The sequence below is a fragment of the Peromyscus eremicus genome, chromosome 11, assembly GCF_949786415.1.
Source record: "Peromyscus eremicus chromosome 11, PerEre_H2_v1, whole genome shotgun sequence".
In the NCBI taxonomy this organism is placed as follows: domain Eukaryota; kingdom Metazoa; phylum Chordata; class Mammalia; order Rodentia; family Cricetidae; genus Peromyscus; species Peromyscus eremicus.
Genome location: NC_081427.1, coordinates 31,948,771 through 31,969,337, shown reverse-complemented (window position 1 = coordinate 31,969,337; position 20,567 = coordinate 31,948,771). Strand labels below are relative to the sequence as shown.

At 39.8% G+C, this 20,567-nt stretch overlaps 1 protein-coding gene across 1 annotated transcript in view; it reads right to left on the bottom strand.

Annotated features, from left to right (window-relative positions):
* The window catches only part of C7 (complement C7), a 61,009-nt gene that overhangs the window by 10,309 nt on the left and 30,133 nt on the right, over window positions 1-20,567 (bottom strand). Inside the window, exons 10-15 of the mRNA XM_059276423.1 lie at window positions 16,655-16,821; window positions 13,185-13,413; window positions 12,071-12,242; window positions 9,832-9,919; window positions 7,461-7,593; window positions 4,812-5,003 (exon numbers count right to left, since the gene is read on the bottom strand). Coding sequence (XP_059132406.1) covers window positions 4,812-5,003; window positions 7,461-7,593; window positions 9,832-9,919; window positions 12,071-12,242; window positions 13,185-13,413; window positions 16,655-16,821 — 981 coding nt within the window. The remainder of the gene's footprint in view (window positions 1-4,811; window positions 5,004-7,460; window positions 7,594-9,831; window positions 9,920-12,070; window positions 12,243-13,184; window positions 13,414-16,654; window positions 16,822-20,567) is intronic.

The following is a 20,567-nucleotide window of genomic DNA, read 5'->3' as shown; positions in this document are numbered from 1 at the left end:
CTTGCTGGAGGAGATACATCGCTAGAGCTGGGCTTTGAGAATTTAGCCTGGCTCCACCTCCATTTCTCACTCTCTGTTTCCTGAGTGCAGTTGTGATGCAATCAGTCAGCTTCTGGCTCCTGTCACCTGGTCCCATCACTCCTTCACCATTATGGACTCTCCTTCTGGAACCAAATAAACTCTTTCTTCTGTAAATTGCTTTGGGTCATGGTATTATCAAGGCAACAGAAAAGTAACTAATCTACCTTATGAACTAATAGATTTCATTATGATATCTTCATTGATGCACATCATTGTACTTTGCTTATATTAAGCTCTCTAGTATTCTCTCTTATTGCCTTCTTCTTGCTCCCATTCTTTCCTCTAAATAGCTGTGTACTTTGATAAAAAATACATTTAGTACTATTGCTCTAATTTTTATTGTTGTTTGTACACAAGCACATATGTGTACAGTGTGTGTGTGTGGTGTGTGTGTGTGTGTGTGTGTGTGTGTGTGTGTGTGTGTGTGTAGGTCAGAGGACAACTTTGACAAGTAGGTGTACTTCTTCCACCTGTTTTGGAGGCAAGGGTTCTTGTTTCACCACACACTCCAGATACCTGACCTATGACCTTCCTTCTCACCATGTTACAAATGCTCACTGCTGTATCTGGCTTTTCACTTGGCTCTAAGGGTCAAACTCAAGTTATCATGCTTGTATAGCATGGGTTTCTACCTACTGAGCCACATGACCAAGCCTCGTATACATATTTTAAGCATGCATTGTACATATGAGAGAAAAACATGTGTTTGTCTCATTCTGCTTATCATGATGCCCTCCAGCTCCGTCATTTTCTTTCAAATGATGCAGTTTTGTTTCTCTTTGAGGCTGACAAAACTCCACTGTGTTTATATACCCCATTTTCTTCTTGTTCTAATTTTTAATTTGTATTTAATATTTTTAGAGTATCGAACTTACACCTCATTCTTTCCCTTGAATTCTTCTACTATCCTCCACACACACACACCTATTTCCTCCCAACTTCTTATGCTCTTCTTTCTTTTCTTAGCCCAGTGAGTTGACGCAGTGATGCTGATATGTGTATGGGTGTTTGATCATCTACTGGGGCCTGGGTAGCCTCTCACAGGCTGCACTCCTCAAGAAAACTGACCCTACACATGGCAGCCATCCATTACCTAGCTCCTTAGTTAGCAGTGGAACTTCATGACTTCCTCCGCCAGGCATGCTAGTTTCTTTCTAGTTTAATCTTATGCAGGTCTTGTGTACAATAAATCAAATTGTGTTCATTCATTCATCTGTTGGTACAAACCTAAGCTAATTCCATCTCTGCTGTTATAAATGCTGTAATAAATATGGATGTGCAGGCATTTATGTCCTGTGGTGACTTATATCCCATCGGGTAAGTAATGTCATTGGGATATATGTAGTTCTAGTTGTGATTGTTTGAGGCATCTCTGAATTGGTTTCCATAGTGATTGGACTAATCTACATTCCCATCAATCGTGTGTAAGGGTTCCTTGCACTGCCAGAATTTGTTATTATTTGGTAAAATATTTTTAATTTTATTTGCTAGATCAAAACACACTTATATGCAATGGGCATAGATGACAGCTGTTCACCAGTAAGAGTGTGCTTAATATTAGTTACCTGTGTATAAAAATAATTAAAATAGTAAATCTTATGATATGTATAGCTTAGCAAAATATTTAGTCATTTAAAGATCTAGTACTTCATTCACTTACCTATTACTCAACTGATGTTTGTGTTTGTGTTTGTATGTGTGTGGAATATGCATGTGTTTGTGTGCTTAGCACAACTTCTAAAGGATTGAATATTCAAAGACCTAGTACCTTATTCACTTATTATTTAATATTGTGTTGTGTGGTGGTGGTGATGTGTGCCTGTATGTGTGTTAGAGGTGTGTGTGTTGGTGTCTGTGGGTAGTGGGTAGCTGTTCTGGCTTTGACCTTGAAGCACCGCCCCTAGAGAGGGAGCAGGTAACTGCTTTATGCCTATGACCTTGAAGTACATCCCCCTGGGACATGGCCTCTTGGGACCCTTAAGAACTGAGACGCATGTGGTGGTGTCTCTCCCCTCGTGGATTTTGGATGCTGAGATGGAACAGGCAGAAGAACAGTGTGGATCATAGTTTGGCTTTCCAGGACCCTACCATAAATCTCCCATGCTGTAGTGAGTTTTAGCCCTAATAAACTTCTTGCCCTTTAAGCAGACTCTGTGGATTTATCACTTGTGTGTGTGTGTGTGTGTGTGTGTGTGTGTGTGTGTGTGTGTGTGTGTTAGAGATGTGTATGTGGTGGTGGTGGTGGTGTGTGTATGTGTGCAAGTGTATGCATATATAGAAGCTAGAGATCAATGTCAGGGTGTCTCCTTCTATCACTCTCCACCTTATTTTTGAGACAAGGTGTCTCTTTGAACCTGGAGTTCACCATTTTGGCTAGACTGGCCAACCAGCCAGCTATCAGCATCCACCTGTCCCCATGCCCTTGGTGCTGGGATTAAGGACACACTCCACAATGCCCGGCTTGCATCTGAAAGGCGGAGATCTGAACTAGGGTCCTCAAGCATATGCAGCAAATACTGCACCCACTGAGCCATGTCCCCACCCCCATACACAAGCAACATTTTAAAGCACTAACTTCAAAAGCTGATAAACATAGGAATTTTTGTTTGCTACAGGTCTGTCTTCAGTGCAGTTATTATTGTGATCTACATAGTCAGAAAAATACACAAGTCCATAAAACATCCTTAATTAGAACCAACCATAATACCATTGTCTACTGAGTAGGGAAAAAAAACATACTAAATTATACTATAAAGTGACAGAAGCAGGCATTTCAGAAAAACAACTACCTAATTTCCTTGGAAACCAAAGTAAATCCTCATTAAGTATATATTGTTCTCTTTCATTTTAGGATCACAGCTACAGGTGCGTTACTTTACACAACTCTATGCTGCAGGGAACATAGAAGACAGCAATTGTTTTCTGATGTGTTCAGAAGAGAGTTCACATCAGAGCTAATGTGGAAGGCGCTCCGTTAGTCCACTCTGCTCCTCTCTACTGGCCATGCATCACCACAGTCCACATCTAATTCAGTGGATCAGGGCTCCAAGAAGCCTGTTCGTCTCAGCTGTAAGCGTCTCATTCACTTAACTGTAATCGTTATAGAATCCAGTGCTTCATCCTCATAAGAACAGACAGATTTTAGCACTGAATTAAAGTTTTTACACTAAAGAAATATTACATAGACTAGCATGCACATGCGCTTCCCTTCTTTCCTGGTTATAACTGTTAAAAGCATCTTTCCAGGCTGGGGGGACAGCGCAGCAGTTAAGAGTACTTGCTGCTCTTGCTCAGTTCCTGCACCCACATAACCTCTCGCAACTGTCTTTAACTCCAGTTCCAGGGCATCCAGTGCTCTCTTTTGACCTCTGCAAGCCTTGAGCATACACACAGTGCACTTACATACACACAGGCAAAATATGCATGCAAGCAAAATAAAAACAAATTCTTCTTTTTAAATTATTAAATAAAAACATATTTACATTTACAATATACAATCAAACAATAAATATGGTTTTGAAAACATATTTGGCCCATTTAAAAACCTCTGAAAATACATAATTTTGTCTTTCTCAATTGTTTTTCCTGTCTTAGGTGTTTGTTTGTTTGTTTGTTTGTTTGTTTGTTGAGACAGGGTCTCTTTATACAGCTCTGGCTGTCCTGGAACTCACTATGGAGACAAGGCTGGCCTCAAACTCACAAAGATCTGCCTGCCTCTGCCTCTGAGTGTTGGGATTAAAGATGTGTACCACAACACCCAGTTTATCTTAGGTTCTTAAAAGAACATTCACATGTGACTAATGTTTAGAATACTAGATTTTTGGATTTCCACTACCAAGAAATCACCCACAACTCCCATACCCCCTACCCCCAGCTAAAAGCCAAGGGACTGAGACTGAGCTCAAAGGCCCCCAAAGCACCTATTTGGGGACTGCTGAAGAAAGATAGCTGACTCCAACCCCAGGAGCCAGTGGTTACAGAGACAACACATCTGCAATCACAAGGCTTATCTAAGAAAAACAGCTAACTTTCCCTAACAAGCCCCTCATGCCTCTTCCCTGCCCTTAGCTACAAAAACATCAGCCTAAAGCCTGGATTCTGCATCTCTTGAACTCTGGTCATTGAGTGATTGGCTCCTGTGCCTTGATCATGGGGTGGCCAGAATTAGAGATGCCACCTCTCTGGTATTAAAATAAAACAGGCTCTAACTACTGAGCTCATCTAAATTCTCATCTTTTATTTCTTCCTGAAAATGTAGATCTTACTTAGCCTTACAAAGAGTAGCTTCCTAACCTACAAGACTTCTCTTTGAATAATGTCTACTTTGCAGTGTTAAATATAAATGCTTTATAAATTTTCAGCTTTAATATCAATAAACTCTGAGAGTCCGGAAACAAAGCATTTAAAATTGAAAATAAATTTTCATCCTAACTCTGAGCTTAGGAAATCAGAAGAAAAACAAACATCAGTTTACAAAAAGCCTTCACTTTTCTTGGTACTCTAACAGATATAAAGCTATTCTTCCCTATGGAGGACTGAAATTCAGTGCAGCAACCTCTCCCAGCCCTGCATTCCACAAGTCTATTGTAACCATCTACACATTGACCTCATTCTCCTAGGGAGCAAGATGGCGAGAACGATGCACTGTGACACATGCCATGAAGGTCACCATAAGGACTCTCACCCTGTCTGAGCCCAGGTGGCATTGAAGACACACAGAGGCCACTCACCTTTTTGCACACACTGGGTGTTCTTCAGCTCAGGACTCCATTTAAGGCTGGAGCCACAGAGGAACGCTGAAGGACCTTCTAAGGACATGCCACCTGCACAGGAGAGGGTCACCTTCTCACCGACCGTGTAAAGGGGTTTCTGGGGGTGAATCTGCATGCCATTCATCAGTACAGGCAGAGCACAGGCAATTTCTGAAGATAAAGCAGAACAGAATGCAAGGGTCACTGCTTTCCTAAATAACCTTTTTAAAGACAGCCTTGGGGTGTGCTAATATGCATGCTCTGCCTTTCATAGCAGAGGACAAGCAGGGAAAACAGAGAGTCTACTCAGAGGGTGCCCCAAAAGGCACACTCCATGGTGTCTGACTCGTAACTGACCAATGAATGAGTGAGGACAAAACAGCTGTCATCTCCTTCCCCTGCCCTCAAAGCAATGTGACAACCTAGAATGAACAAGCCTACAAATAGAGCCCCAAAAGCCCAGGCTGCTGCTAAAAGCAGACTTCACAGCTGCCACTTATCTCTGTAGTGAGGTGATGTCCCACCAGAATTTCCCCAAGAGCTTTCCTCATTTGCATATCATTAGCTCTAATTAGATATGTCACTATCTAAAAATTCAAAGCAGCACCTTTCACCTTGCAGCCATAAAAGTGTGCAATGTTCTGTGTTTTTCCCATCTCAAACCTTCCCTTACTGGCACTCATTAGTCCAAATCTATTTAAAAATAAAACAGCAGAAAAAAAATGAAAAAATATGGATATAGTTAGGAAGAGCAAGTCAGAAATCATGACTGAAAACAAAAATCTTTGCAAAGTCCCTCATGGGTTTTGGACAATAGTATACAACATTGCTGTTTCAGCACTGTCTTTATCAGAAGACTCAGTCATTCATTTATTCAAACACAGCATTTATCATTTATTGAGTGCCTGTATTTTGCCAAATATGTTGTGTACTGGTGGAACAAGGCTAAGCATGAGTCACATGGTGTGCCTTCCAAATCTGGCACTGAGTGTGTTTCTGGCATGATACATCTGCCAGATCTATTACAAGAATGTCCTTCAGCTCTCTCCCACCAAGACAAATAGGAAAGTTGCCCAAGAGTAAAAGAAAAATGTTTCTGAGAATCAGAGAGTTGTCAAAAGAGTGGAGATTTGAAGGTCCAGGATTTCAGACAGAAGAGAAATCTGAGGTAGTGGTTACAGATTTGGTAATGCTTTTCTCCACATGGTATTTGTAAATTTGAAAAACTAAAACAAAATAAAAATAAGAACGTGGTAAAGAACAAACTGAGGAGAGAATTGCAGTTCAGGGCTAAACTGTTTATGGAGACTGCAGGAGAGTCACAGGGGAGAGGATCCAGGGCTCCAGTATTGTCAAAAAAGGGGGGGGGGGGGAATACCCAGATAGAAAGTCCTACTTTTCATCAACATCACTTAGTGGCTAGACACCTGTGGAATAAAGGTTAGCCAGTCATTAAAGCAGCTTCATTGTTGACCAGATAGAAAACTTGTCTTTTCCAAAGATGTCATCAAAGCCGCAAATTGTTCTTAAAGTTTTTCATGTGTAGAGTGGCATTTGGTCAGAACTAATCTAACATTTAAAACCATATGAATGACCAAAATATGTCCACTAAAAATACAACAGACACAAGAGATGCAAAGAATGAAATTAACAGTTATGTGCCTTGAAAAAGCTGCAACTACTTTGTTGGGAAATCTAAATGATGTCAAGTAAAGTGTCTCATGCCTGTGAACTCAACACTTGGGGGGCTGAGGCAAGAGGATTTCCATTAGTGTGGTCAGGTGAATTCCACAACAGTGTGAGCAATTGAGTGAAATTTTGCCTCAAAAAAACAAACAAACAAAATAAAAACAAGCAAAAACCTAAATGACAAAATGGAAATTTTCTACAAAACATTGGAAAATATCAGGGTGGTGCTGGCACATGTCTTTAATCCCAGCACTCAGGAAGCAGAGGCAAGCAGATCTCCGAGTTTGAAGCCAGCCTGGTCTACAGAGTAAGTTCCAGGACAGCCGGGGCTACACAGAGAAATCCTGTCTTGAAAAACAAAACAAAACAAAACAAAAAATTGGAAAATATAAATAGCAGAAAAATATATTAACAGTTCAATTGAATTCTTAAAAGACTATACCACAATTACACAGAAAATTCATGAGTGAAAGATAAATCCATAGAAATACTTAATATGAAAAGCAAAGCAAAAACAAAAACAAAAACAAAATAAAAAGAAAAGAAAAGAATATAAAGTATTATAGATACAGTGACATGAGCACCAGCATCCATATCTCTCTGCTTCCTGGCTGTGGATGCTATGGGAGCAACCACCCAATCTCCCTCCGCCAAGGCTTCCTCATCATGATGGACCTTCCCTGTGAACTGTGAGCCGCCATAAGTCTTTATTTCCTTAAGTTGTTTTGATCTGGTATTTTTGTCAGAGTGGTGAGAAAAATAACTAATGCAGGCTCCTGTCAGCTTTACAGGAAAAGGAGGTGAGGTGCTGATGATGTAAAGCTGATGACAATTTGCTCTATAGTGTTGGGGTTAACATGAGTGGTTATTTATCCTGATCCACTTTCTTCGTTATCATTCTGTCATCTTAGGATACATGCTACAACCAAGACTACTCACTCTGACAATGCATTTCTCCAACAAGCCACTGTAAATCTTCTCCACATCTGGCCACAGGATCTCCAATAAGGGAATACCCTTCCTTGCAAGCATATACTATGTTTTTCCCAACAGGAAACACGGTACCTTCATCCTAAACAAAGATAAAAAATGGAGAAAGGTTGAGTTGGCCTATTTCTCATGAACAAACTGTTTCTTTAGGTTTATTTGGCCTGCAAATCATAATTAACTTTAATCATCCATCAACCTACATTCAAACAATTGATTTAGAAAATCAATATAAAGCATTTTCTCCTGTAAGCATTTATTCAACAACACTAGTACCACTATTGATTGGAATAAAGCCATAAATGCCAACATATCATAAATGTATAGATTGCTCCCAAAATACCAAGTGCTGCACTAAGTAAGCATTTCACTAAAATCGCTATAGTGGACACCATTATAATAATTCCCTTCCCTTATACACTTGCAGGAAAAGGCAGTTTGCCACCACATTTTGGAAGCAGTTTTTTTTTTTCCTTAGTTCTTCGTGTAAAGGGTGTGTATTCTATTCATTGACAACACTACCTAATAAATGTCAGCATAACAGAAATTATTCTCAATATCTTCATGGAAGTCTTTCAGATTGATGACATTTTGTCAGCTCATGGTTGGTTTTGCTTTCTGAGGTAGTCGCACTGTGCCTCTCAGGATAACCTGGAATTCACTAAGGAGCCCTAGTTGGCCTCAAACTCAGAATCTCACCCCTCCAACTCCCAAGCACTGGGATTACAGGCATGTGCCACCACACCTAGCTCATTGACAACTTCTAAAAAACACGATGTTGATCTTCTCCCACTCTTCACTATAGTTATGGAAACACTGCTATGAATGGATTACATATTTTATTAGCCTATAATGTTGGGAAGTAAGTCGTCATAATAAAGCAAGGAATTTCAAATCCCAGCCTGGGAGGGGATAATTGCCCTTATTTGGGGTTCTTGCTTCCTTTCCTTTCTTTCTGATTCTCTGCCCCCAGGGATACGCTGAAGAAATATAGGCCTGGGAAGTGGCCTGGAGATGGCATCTCACCCAGCTCTACTCTAGGAAATAGAACCCAAATTCCCGGTGCCTCATTATCATTGCCAGACATACTACTGCAGGCTTGGTCTGCCTCCTTCACAGATGCTAATGGGAAACAATGGGGAAGGCACATGTCAGTTACTGACTGTAGGCCCTCAGCCTTCTTCTACTTTGCAAGAGGGACTTCATGATAAAAAAGTTTGACGAAACACCATCCAAACATTGCTATACAAAAACCACTTAGAGAAATTAAAAAAGAAGACTCCCAGGCTCCATCCCCAACCTACTGAACAGAAAGGGCTGGAGGATGGGAATCAAGCAGCAGTCTCTATTTTGAAGTTCCCTGAGTGACCTATGTGGACATTCTGAAACAGTTTTTTAAAATGTTGGCTCCTAAAAAAGCAGAAGAGCTTCATGGGTTGCTAAAGTATAAGTTTACATTATATTGCTCTCTAAACATGTTTTATTTAAAGCCCCAGAGATCATGGGGAGTGTGTAGAACATTCTACCACTTTCTTCCACCTTATCCTCTTCTTCCTCTGCCTCTTCACTTTCTCAACAGTATATGCATTTGTGGAAACTTAAGCAAACTCTCATTTTTGTGATCATAGGGCCTAGAATTTAAAAATCAAAATGTCTCATGAAGAAGGTAAAGCTGGCAGCATGGAGGGCATCCTTATGAAGCCATATCTCTTGTGTGAGCCATGAAGAGATGCCACTGAACTTTGGACTCAAAGCTCAATCATCAGAAAAACTGGGACCAGAACTAATTATGAGCATTGCAATGCCAAGTGACATCACTAGAACAACCAATGGAAGATGACCAGGATCCTTTTATAAGCATAAAAATTGGTAAAAGTGTGATAACCTATATCTCATTAGATAGTGGTTAAAAAAGTATTTCTTTAGGCAAATAAAATGCTTCATGATGAAATTTTTTTAAGAAAAGCCTTTTTCGATGAAAAGAATAAAGAAAACTCTTTAATCTTAAGAATTTGTGTGTACATTCACACTTAGTAACATTGGCAATGTTGACTAGCCCTCTGGCATGATGGTATCTCTAGTTTATCAGGTATGTCAGTATTGACATCCCAAACCATAGAAGGAATGCTACCTTCTACAAAATTTGATCTCCTTGGGCTAAAGAGGAAATGTCACAGATGAAGTCCCCCACTACTGAAGTTAAAATGCACATATAAAATATTTTACCACTATTTCACCATGGAGAAGGAGATAGGTTATGGCCAAGTAAAGAGATATAAGTTGGAATATTTATAAAAGAAAAAGACATCTTTTCATAACCAACTTGAACAAATCCATCTTTTAAGGCAGGAGGTGATGGGCAGAATCCTTTCGGAACCAAAGATAAATGAAAGCAATGTGGTTCAATTAATCTGAAAAAAAAAACCAGAAATAAATAGAAATCAATGTGATTGGTTTCCACAATTTAGTTGATATAGTTTATTACATTAAATTTTTCATTTCTATCTGAAGGTATGCAAGTAGAAAGTACAAGAACATAGATATATACTTTTGTCATTCTCAGAACCAAATATGTGACCACATTATACTTTTATAAATACCTTGAGCATAAACTCAATCTAGCAAAAGACAGTGATTTAAATATCTACAGGATCCATAGTATGAGAAGCAAGCAGGAAGCAAAATGCTAGTCTTTAGGTAATGCATCTACATTATATTATTTCTGGAGTCTGTCTGTCTCAGATATTACTGTGCCTCCTGATGTTGGGTTCTGAAGTCCTTTTATCATGAAATTAATTCTACTTGGTGAAAGAATATCAAGTCTAAAAGGAGCAGAGATTCTTAATGCCACATCACCAGTGCTATTCCTGAAAATTTGCCATCACCATGATCAGCCCAACAGGAGATTCTAATTATGATAATGACAATGGAGACATCCGTCTTTAAACAGTGATTGTCCATACTGCCTCTGTGATCATTATACTACCAGTCCTGTCCAGTGAGTGAAATCTGAGAGAGAGGAACACACGTAGGCTATGACACTTCCTTCTCAGCCAAATTCCTCATCTTTTGCAACACCGCAAGGAAAACAGAAATGTGAAGTGATGATCAAAATTTTCCTCTTTCTGATGATCAGGAGGATACATTCCCTCATTGGAGCAACAACAACCAAAAAGAGCAGGAGGAGAACGAGGAGGAGATTATTTTCATGTTTCCTTTAGAATGTTCCCCTCTCTCTGGCTTTACACATAAGGGTTTGTTACTCCTCCATTGAATAGATTTAATTGAGTGTAAAAGGGAGGGAAATGGGCCCCCTCAGGCAGAGAACTGTTTCCACCCTCTCATCCTCTTGGAGGTACATGCGCCTGCTTTTCTCGCTATAACTCATTGTCCTTCAGCTTCCTCACTGATACTGGCTATTGTTATTTTACAAGGCATGAAAGACAGCCTATGTCCTTATCTATCACATACCTAAACACCTTGTTTCTTTCTTTAACTCACATGACCTTCAAATTATCTTACTGGAAGATTTTTTTGTCTAGTTTCTGAACTTTGGAATATGCCACAGATGGACCAATCAATGCACTTTTGGAGTTTTTTAGATAGGTCCACTGCAAAAGTACCCCCAAATGTCAGTTTAAACAGCATGGCTTTTCTTTCTTTTTTTTTTCTTCCTTCCCTCTTTACTCTTCCATTTTTCTCCTCTGGGAAGCTGATGAGATTTATAGCTCACTCACACTAGGAGTGTTTCTTTTAAACTCTAATAAAATTGTCTTCATGTTTAGAAAAATTAAATAATTTTACCACAGGGGGGAAAAAACCTGGACACAGTAACACAAGCTGGTCTTGGGACAGAGAAGCAGGAAGATCAAGAGTACAAGGTCATCCTCGGTTACTTAGTGAGTTTGAGGACAGCCTGGGATACATGAAACCCTGTCCCAATGAAGTGAATAGATAATTATATTCAAATAATTCTGGCATAGGGGTACAGTTGAGTCAAGAAAGCTGAGAGAGCTTCTGCATGATCCCAGCCAATGTAAAGTTAGTGTCAGATCACCACCAGACCAGCCTGGTAAAATATCCCTCTAAAGTGTCTGACTTTGTGCTTGACCCAGAGAACCAGAAAATAGGAGGCAGTGGTGTAGCTGAAAGTCAACACATTTAGTGAAGATTTCCATGTGCCTGTGCCAGCCACTTCTACATGCTTGATCTCATTTAGCGCGTGTATTTTGTTATCGGCTTACCTACAACTATTAGTCTGATTTTAAAGGTCTATCAAGTGACTTGCTCAAGACTACACAGCAAGTAGGGAGCAAACCCATGGGCCTACTCCACTTACTAGCCCTGTATACTCCCTGAGGTCTGGAAAACTTGAAGCTAACAGCCAGTGTTATTGGCCATGATGGGCGTCCCTCCTTTGTTGACTCCAATGCTAAGGGACAAAGCGAACAGTGGTAGAAATCACGACTCCACTTCCAATCATCTAAGAGCAGCTATCGTCAACCTCATGCTCACTGCACAGAATACTTTAAGTAACTGCCAAAAGGTCTGATCTCCATTACCGCAAATTCTCCAAGTCCTGGTCTTCACACTGCCTGCTTTCAGTTGTTTCTCCAATACAGTCCTTGCCACCCTCACTGGGATGGGGATTATTGCATTCTCGACTCCTTGATTTCTTCCCTTGAACACAGGGGCCCCAAGAGGACCAACAGCTCCAACCTCCATCAATGCCTCCTGTAATATAAGAAAAGAGGCTCTTGACTGCTGGAGAACAAGACTTCAGAACTTAGTGCTGGGCTTGCTGCTAATGTGTTTACTGGGGGTGGGGGATAATGGCCTTGTGAGAGATTTGCAAACGGCATATTGTAAGATCTTGCAGGGGCTGGGTGTGAATCCAGGGATGGTATTCTATTAGTTCACAGTCTTGGACAAGTCACTCAAACTTCTTGTTCCTTTGTTATTCTCCAAGTACCTCCTAGTGTTCTCTAGTGGGTTTTCCAACAGCCAGAAAGGCTCTCCTCACTGACTTAAAGTATCCATATCCAGCCTGATGTAGAGAAATTCTTGCAATATCTTAAGTGTGCTGATTATTTTGTGAGTGTCAAAATACTTTCATGTATATTACATCATTTATTTGCTTCTCCAGACAAGGACCAAAGTGAAGGGAGGGAGACATTACAATCATCCCCACTTCGTATTCCAATCCCTACCAGCGAAGGGTGCTTCCACTTTAACAGATAATTGAAACCCTACCTGCCTATTGAAAAATATTGAGTGACTAATGGTACACAATACAAAGTTGTGTTATGTTCCAAAGAGCTTGCCATCAGAAAGGCCAGGCAGGAGATAGAAGCTCCCAAAGAGCTGTTTTAAAACAAAGCCTTGTGAGATAACGATGAAAAAAAGATGGAAGATAGTCTAAACATAATTCTATTCTATAGAGAACGAGAGCATGAGGGGTCAAAACCAGAATGGTGTTTTTAATTCAGATGAGTTAAAAAGAGAGAGCAAAGGACCTTAACCTCAACAGCTATAACGTGGAGACGGAAAACCGAGGGAGTCCATGTGCAAGCACAAGTTCACTTCTGCAAACACGAAGCAGTGCATGCCAAGGGCCAAGGAGAGGTCCCTTTTCAGTGTGCCCCCTCATGATGAGTGAAAACCCATTACGCTGACCTGCTTGATTGCCGACGAGGACTCCTTGCTCACAGGCCATACCAAATGTGTATGGTTTGCAGTGGCACTGACACTGTGTCCCCACGACAGTAGCGAGGCCACCATTCTGGCAAGGCTGGCAATGGCAAGGGTCGAATTCATCCAGGTACTCCTCAAGAGCCCGCTTCAGATGCAGTCTCTTCACAGAGGCACAGGGCACTTCCTTGACCAGCTCGTACAGTGGCGTCAGCTACCAAGGAAAGACATCAGTCAGTTCTCAGAGCTCTGGGTGAGACTGTGCTTTTTATCGTATGCACACGCAATCCCACTGGAACAAAAGGAAAAGACCCTCTTGCTTTCATTAATGCTGCTCCTGTAGCACATATATCTCAAGATCCCTAACACAGTCGCCAAAGCAAGACTAGAATCAAATCCTACACAGGTTGCTTCTTCCTGTTCACATGCACCTATGATAAAGCAATAAAGGGTTCTCTCCATCTCTCTCTCTCTCTGTCTCTGTGTCTCTGTGTCTGTGAATGAATGTTAACATATATTCAAGTGCCCACAGAAGCAAGAAGAGCATGTCAGATCTCTTGGAGCTGAAACTAGTTACAGGCAGTTGTGAGTCTTCCAACATGAGTGGCAGGAACCAAAATGGGGTCCCCCAGAAGAGCAGCAAGTGCTCCTAACCGAACAGCCATCTCTCCAGCTCCCTGTGACACAGTTTAGTTTATAAATCAGGTACAGCATAGAATTAACAATAATAATTAATAAGAAAATGAAACTTGTGAATTGACTATCTCTGGATTTTCTATTAAATGTTTTCAGATCGTGAAATTAAGGAAGGTGCAAGTGCTGATAAGTATGTACTACTGTACAATTTTTTCTTGTTGAAAGTTTGAAAAAAAAAAAAAGGAATTCACCCTCCTTGCAACAAAATCTCCACAAACCTAGGAAAACTTAGAACAGATAGGGGAAGAATAGTGTTTACAGCTTGAGCATGCATTAAATTAAAAAAACAAAAAAGTCAAAGAACATTCATTGTCTAGCTAATGGAAGACTGTTTCGAAGACAATGCATTTTCACCTCCACAGAGTACAAAAGAGAAGGAATTGTGCTTAAATTACAGCAAGGAAGCAAGTATAATTACACTTAGAATTAATTTCCCGACTCAGAGATGTATTATCTCTCTCCTGGAGACCAAGGCCCTCTCCTGAAGAAATGCCTTAAAGCAGGGAGACAGTATTACTTAGTGTTTGGTTTTTTTCAGAGGAAAAGCAACTTTGAAGTCAAGGGTGTGGTGGCTAAATTTTCACACCAAGACTTATGTGGAAACATGCTTTCCCGGAAGCAAGAAGGCTCTGCTTTGTAACAGGTGCTAAAATTTCCTGCATACTGTTGTGATGGCTACATTCAGATTACCACAGTGATGTCACCAAGGACTGGACTGGACAGCCAAGCTCTTCTGAGCAATAGCCTTCAATGGTCATAATGCTGGATGGTGTCTGTTTTTTAATTATTCCTTTCCTGCCCAACCAGGAAGTTGTGTCATAGTCCCTTGTGGAAAAGGATGTAGTTAAGGCTGTAAAAAAATGTCTGCTTTCCTCTCATCAGCACTTTCATTGCTAAAGAATTTATGGGACAGTGAAAATGGCCCATTCTGATACTAAAAGGTGGCACCCTCTGAGACATTTCCTGGGAATGCTGTCTTCCCATTTGAGGTAAATAAGTGCAGTGTGTTATGGATGCTTGAAGGGCTAGTGTAGATATTATTATTATTATTATTATTATTATTATTATTATTATTATATAAAGTATGTACATATCTCTTAATTGCTTAAATTAGACATCATCTTGGATACTGACTACCATAAAGAAAATAGATCATACAATCAGTTCTACCAAAATGTTTCTTTAGAAAATGTGGATTTGCTCTATTGAGGTTGATACGTTAGAGAACAACATGAGCATTTTGCAAATGCTATGTTTTCTTATGTGCAGTTGTGTCCACAAGATGCACAGAGTGAGTGAGCACAGACCTTCGCTGCTCAGGAACACATGTGATGTATGTACACACACAGCTCAGACATCCATGTTTGTTCACCTACTGTATTATAAACCGGGTACATCCATCTATCTGGTGAACTGTCTACCAGATTTCTGATTGTTCTTCTTCATGGGATCTAACACATTGTAACACTTCCAGCACCCAGGAAGCTTCAGGGTTTTCTAGACATTGTGCCTCATTTACGGCAGCATTGATGCATTTATTAATAATTTAACATGTACAAAACCTTGTGTCCATTGTTATCAATGCCAGCTTTTTTAAGCATCACAGCTAGTTTTCAATGTTGTGGCCCTAACCCCACTTTCCAGTATGATCTTTGGTCTTCACTGTACATGTTTGCATAACTCAGTGGGGTTGGAGGGTTTTTCGGGGGGTACCACTTTTGTGGTAAAACACTCTCAGCTCTGCCTGTCATTTGGTGCTATTGTTATTTATGGAACTCTGGAGCCCATCAACTATGACACAGGAAGAGAAGTAATCTGACTGACAGATGTAACAGCAAGTGAGTCTATATGCCTTCCTCTGGGAAAATCTGTAACCCCTCTGAATTAAAAATCAAAGAAAATATGATCAAGGGCCTGGCAAGATGACTTGGCAGATAAAGGTACTTGCCTGACAAGCCTGAAAACCTGAGTTCAGTCCTCAGAACCCATACAAAGGGGGAAGGGGAGAACTGACTGCACACAGTTGTCTACAGGTCTCCCCAAGCATACAACGGCATGTGTGAGCCCACACACACACTGTGGTGGTTTGAAAGAAGATGTCCCCCAATGGGAGTGGCACTATTAGGAGGTGTAGCTTTGTTAAAATAGGTATGACTTTATTGGAGGAAGTGTGTCACTGTGGAGGCGGGTTTTGAGGTCTCATATATGCTCAACGTACCACCCAGTGCCTCAGTTCACTTCCTGTTGCCTGCAAGATACAGGACTTTCAGCTACTTCTCCAGCACCATGTCTGTCTGCATGCTGCCATGTCCCACCATGATGATAATGGACTAAACCTCTGAAAATGTGAGCCACCCCATTAAATGATTTCCCTTATAAGAGTTGTTGTGATCATGGTGTCTCTTCACAGCAATAGAAATCCTAAGACACATAGATCATGCACATACACTGACAATAAATCAAAGAAAGTAATTTTTTAAAGAAAACATAATCATATTTAGGGCAAAAGTTAAAATACAAATCCCCTCATTAATTTGTCTTGGGTTTACAGGACTCTGAGCTTTACTGCTGATCTACGAACTAACCACATCTTCTGTTTCTTATTATCATGTATGCATTCATTTTACTATATAAAGCATAATTGAGATGCAGGAAATGCTAATTGCAACCAATTCTGTTTAATCACCTTGATGTAATCTCATTTCCCAACACAAATAAACATGACTGCTCCTCACTGCTTCAAGCAGAGCATCACATACCTTTTGTTTTATGACTTGGGGAAGACTGGTTACAGATTCAGCCCAGGAAGAGTACCGCTGTCTGTTTCCAGCAGGATTATCCAGCTCCAGGAAACTAAGGTCAGCTACAAAGCCAGGACCTCCACCTCTGATAAACGGTTCTCCTTGAAGCTTCCTGCCCTGGGTTCCTACACAGGAAGAAACAAGTGAAATAAGTCAGCATAAGTCAGTATGCACAGATAAAACAAAATTAATGAGGTAAAAGCGCAAAGTGTGTCAAATGTTTAAAAAAAAAAAAACTCCCTCAAACTGTGTGGCATTTTGAAAAAAGCAAAACCTAAAGACAACAGAATGATGGACAGGCAGAACACACAGAGGATTTTTAGAGAAGTTAAACCATTCTGCACAACACTACAATGATTATTATCCATCAAGACATACTTGAGAAGACCCATAAAATATACAACACTAAGAGCGAACCCTAATGTCAATTAGTATTATATGAAAAGATAATATGTCTATGTAGATTCATCAGTTTTAACAATTTCTTCACCATAGTAGGAGATGTGGCTAGTGTGAGAAGTTTGGGGGCAGGAAGTATAGGGCAAATCTTTATATTTTCCTCTTGCTTGTGCTGTGACACAAAAAATAAGATTGAAAAGAAAAGTGGGTGGCTGGGGATATAGTTTAGCTGACAGAACATTTGCTAACCCTTGGGAAACCCTAAACTCACACCTGCACTATGTAAAGCTGGTTGTGGGAACGAGCACAGGCCTATAACCTCAACATTCACTCAACAAGTAGGATCAGAAGTTCAAGGTCACCCTCTTACACAAAAAGTTGAATGTCTTCCTGGGATACATGAGACCATATCTAAGTGATGATGATGGTGATGATGATGAATGATGATGAAGAAAAAGATAACATTTATGGATTGATATAGAAGATATTATAAAACTACTGCTAGTTTTAAATGCCTTAGTTCAGTAAGAATATCAGGCATGCTTTGCAAAAGAATATCATGAGAAAAAGCATACTTATATTAAAAGATGAAGTATCATGAAGGTGAAACTTACTTTCAAATAATTCCATGAATAACATAAGCATTTTAAATACATGATCATTGATGCTGCTAAGTAACTTGCCAATATTATAAATATTTAAGTATATGTGTGGCAAAATGTCAAAACAATAATTGTTACATATAGGTATGTAAACAACTACTATGATCCTTACATTTTCTGTATATGAAATTCTTTACAAGAAAATATTGAAGAAAAACAACAGCCCTAGGTCTAGCATATTAACAATTTTTTAAAAGCTGTTAATTAACAGGAATACATTACCTAAAACATGGGAAGTGTTCTGAAAAGTTTGAATACTAATTGAATTCCTATTTTCCATTTTTGTGCCTCATAATTTTAGGCGTATTTTTATCTCCACTTATAATTGGTCCTTACAAAGGTCACAACTAGACATATTTAATCTTACAGATCACATTTTGAGTGATTTCCATTTCCCTTCTTGTAACAGTCCAAATTCTGCAATTTTGTCAAATGAACACAGTGTACTTTTATAATGAGAAATTATGAAAGCCTGGTATTTTTAATAAATTATCTGAGTGCCTCCTCATTTTCATTGTTAATTCTGGTTTGATATGCAAATAGTAGCCTTTTTAATGCAGTATCTCACAAGTCTAAGCCCTGGCTGGGAGGTGGGGGGTTACCTGCGGGTTTCTGAGCTCAAGCAAGATTTATAAGAGAATATCTGGAGGAGTTGAGAGATATCTCAGTGGTTAAGAGCACTGACAGCTCTTCCAGAGAGCCGGGTTCAATTCCCAGCACCCACATGCAGTTCACAACTGTCTGTAACTCCAAGATCTGGCACTCTCACACAGACATACATGCAGGCAAAATGCCAACGCAAATAGAATAAAAATAAATAATCATTATTACGAGAAAGAGAATCTGAGGGGAAAATGCCTCGGAATCTACGTTTTCCCCTCCTTCCCCCAAGTGATACTCGTAAGCATGAAAGATTGGGACGCATTGCCTTACTGACACACCAGGTTAAGATGAGCAGGTTCTACAGAATCGGTGCAATTTTTAAGCTTATGTGCTCTGTCTCCAGACCCCATGAGCCCTCTGCTCTGGCAAACACATTCCCCTGAGAAAACATCACAAGTGCAGCAATGAAGAACACAATTCCATGCATTCACATCTGTAGCAAGCTTTCTTGTCAGACTGTCTTTGGATCTCCAGCCTGCAAATAATGACCCAGAGACTTATTACTTATGAAAGCATGGCCTTAGCTTAAGCTTTTTCTTAACTAGTTCTTATAACTTAAACTAACTCATATTTTTTAATCTACAACTAACATGTGGTTCGTTACCTCATCTCCATACTGCCCATCCTGCTTCCTCTGTGTCTGGCTGGCCACTCTGCCTTTCTTCTTCCCAGAATCCTCTTTGTCCCAGCAGTCTCACCTAACCTCTTCCTGTCTAGCTATTGGCCATTCAGCTCTTTATTAAACCAATCAGAAGGCACCTTAGGCAGAGCTACATCTTTAGAGTGTAAACAAATATTCCACAACATACATCTCATGTTCTTGCTAGGTGTGATCTTGGGTGATCAGTGTGCCTGTGAGTAGAATGGGAATATAAATTCTAAGTATCACAGGAAGAGTACATTGGTTAGCTTTTGTAAATCATTTAAAATTGTTCTAGAAGAAAATAAGTTCTATGTGTTTATTATATGCAAACTAAAGTCAGTGAGCAGCTTTCTGTTGCTAGCACAGTGGACACCTGTCAACATCTCCCTAGACTTTCCCTCTCCACCTCTGCATCCAGGGGGCTATTTTTCAAAGTCATTCAAGAAGGAATTGAGGCAGATAGTGGGAGGGCCTGAAGGGACACATCATGGGAAGAATTGGAAGGAGGAAAGGGAAGGGAAAATGATGTAATTATTCTTTAGTTACATTTTTTAATTTATAAAAACTGTTCTCCATTAACCATATCAATTCCCTTGAACTGAATATTTTCCTTGGCTTTGTTACTGCCATATCCTTGGTGCCCAAGACCTCCCCAAGGATCCTTCACTTGGGATCTTTCAGTACTTCCTCACTGAATACTACAGCAGCCTAAGTCAGCCTTCACTCCTATTTCTACCCTTATCCCAAAAAGATTGAAGTTCTAATACTGCCAAGTCCACCACGTTATAGAAGGCACTGGCATCTTGTTTTCCATCCATGTGGCAAAACTCCTTCCTTTTATGGAAAATAAGCTTTAATCTCCACACTCAAGAGATGCTTTTTTCTGCTCTTGTCTAACTTGACTTCTTTCTAGCTCTTTACTGCTGAATTCTCACTCCTTTACTTTTCTTCTCTTCCATTTCTCACCTTAAGGGGTCATTTGTACTCTGTTCCTCCTCCCTCTCTACAACTATACCCATGTAAACCTTCACTTAATTACTCCTGCTTTGTTTTGATGACACCCAGAATAAAATTCAAATTCCTTAACACCATGCCTGTATAATCTATATCAGCTGATCTACATAACACTAACAGCAAAGTAGTAGGGTACAAAATTAACACAAAAAAATCAGTAGCTCTGCTATATACAAAAGACAGATAGACCCAGAAAAAATCAGGGAAAAATCACCTTTCACAATAACCTCAAAAAAATAAACTATCTTGTGATAACTCTAAGTAAGCAAGAGAAAGACTCATATAATAAAAACTTAAGATATTGAAGAAAGAAATTGAAAAAGACACAAGAAGATAAAAAGAACTCCTATGATCATGGATTGGTAGGAATAATATTGTGAGAACAGTCATTCTACCAAAAGCAAACTACAGATTCAATACAGTCCCTATTAAATTCTAACAATCTTCCATTTACTGTGAAAACATTCACACAAACAAAAAAAATCCTGAA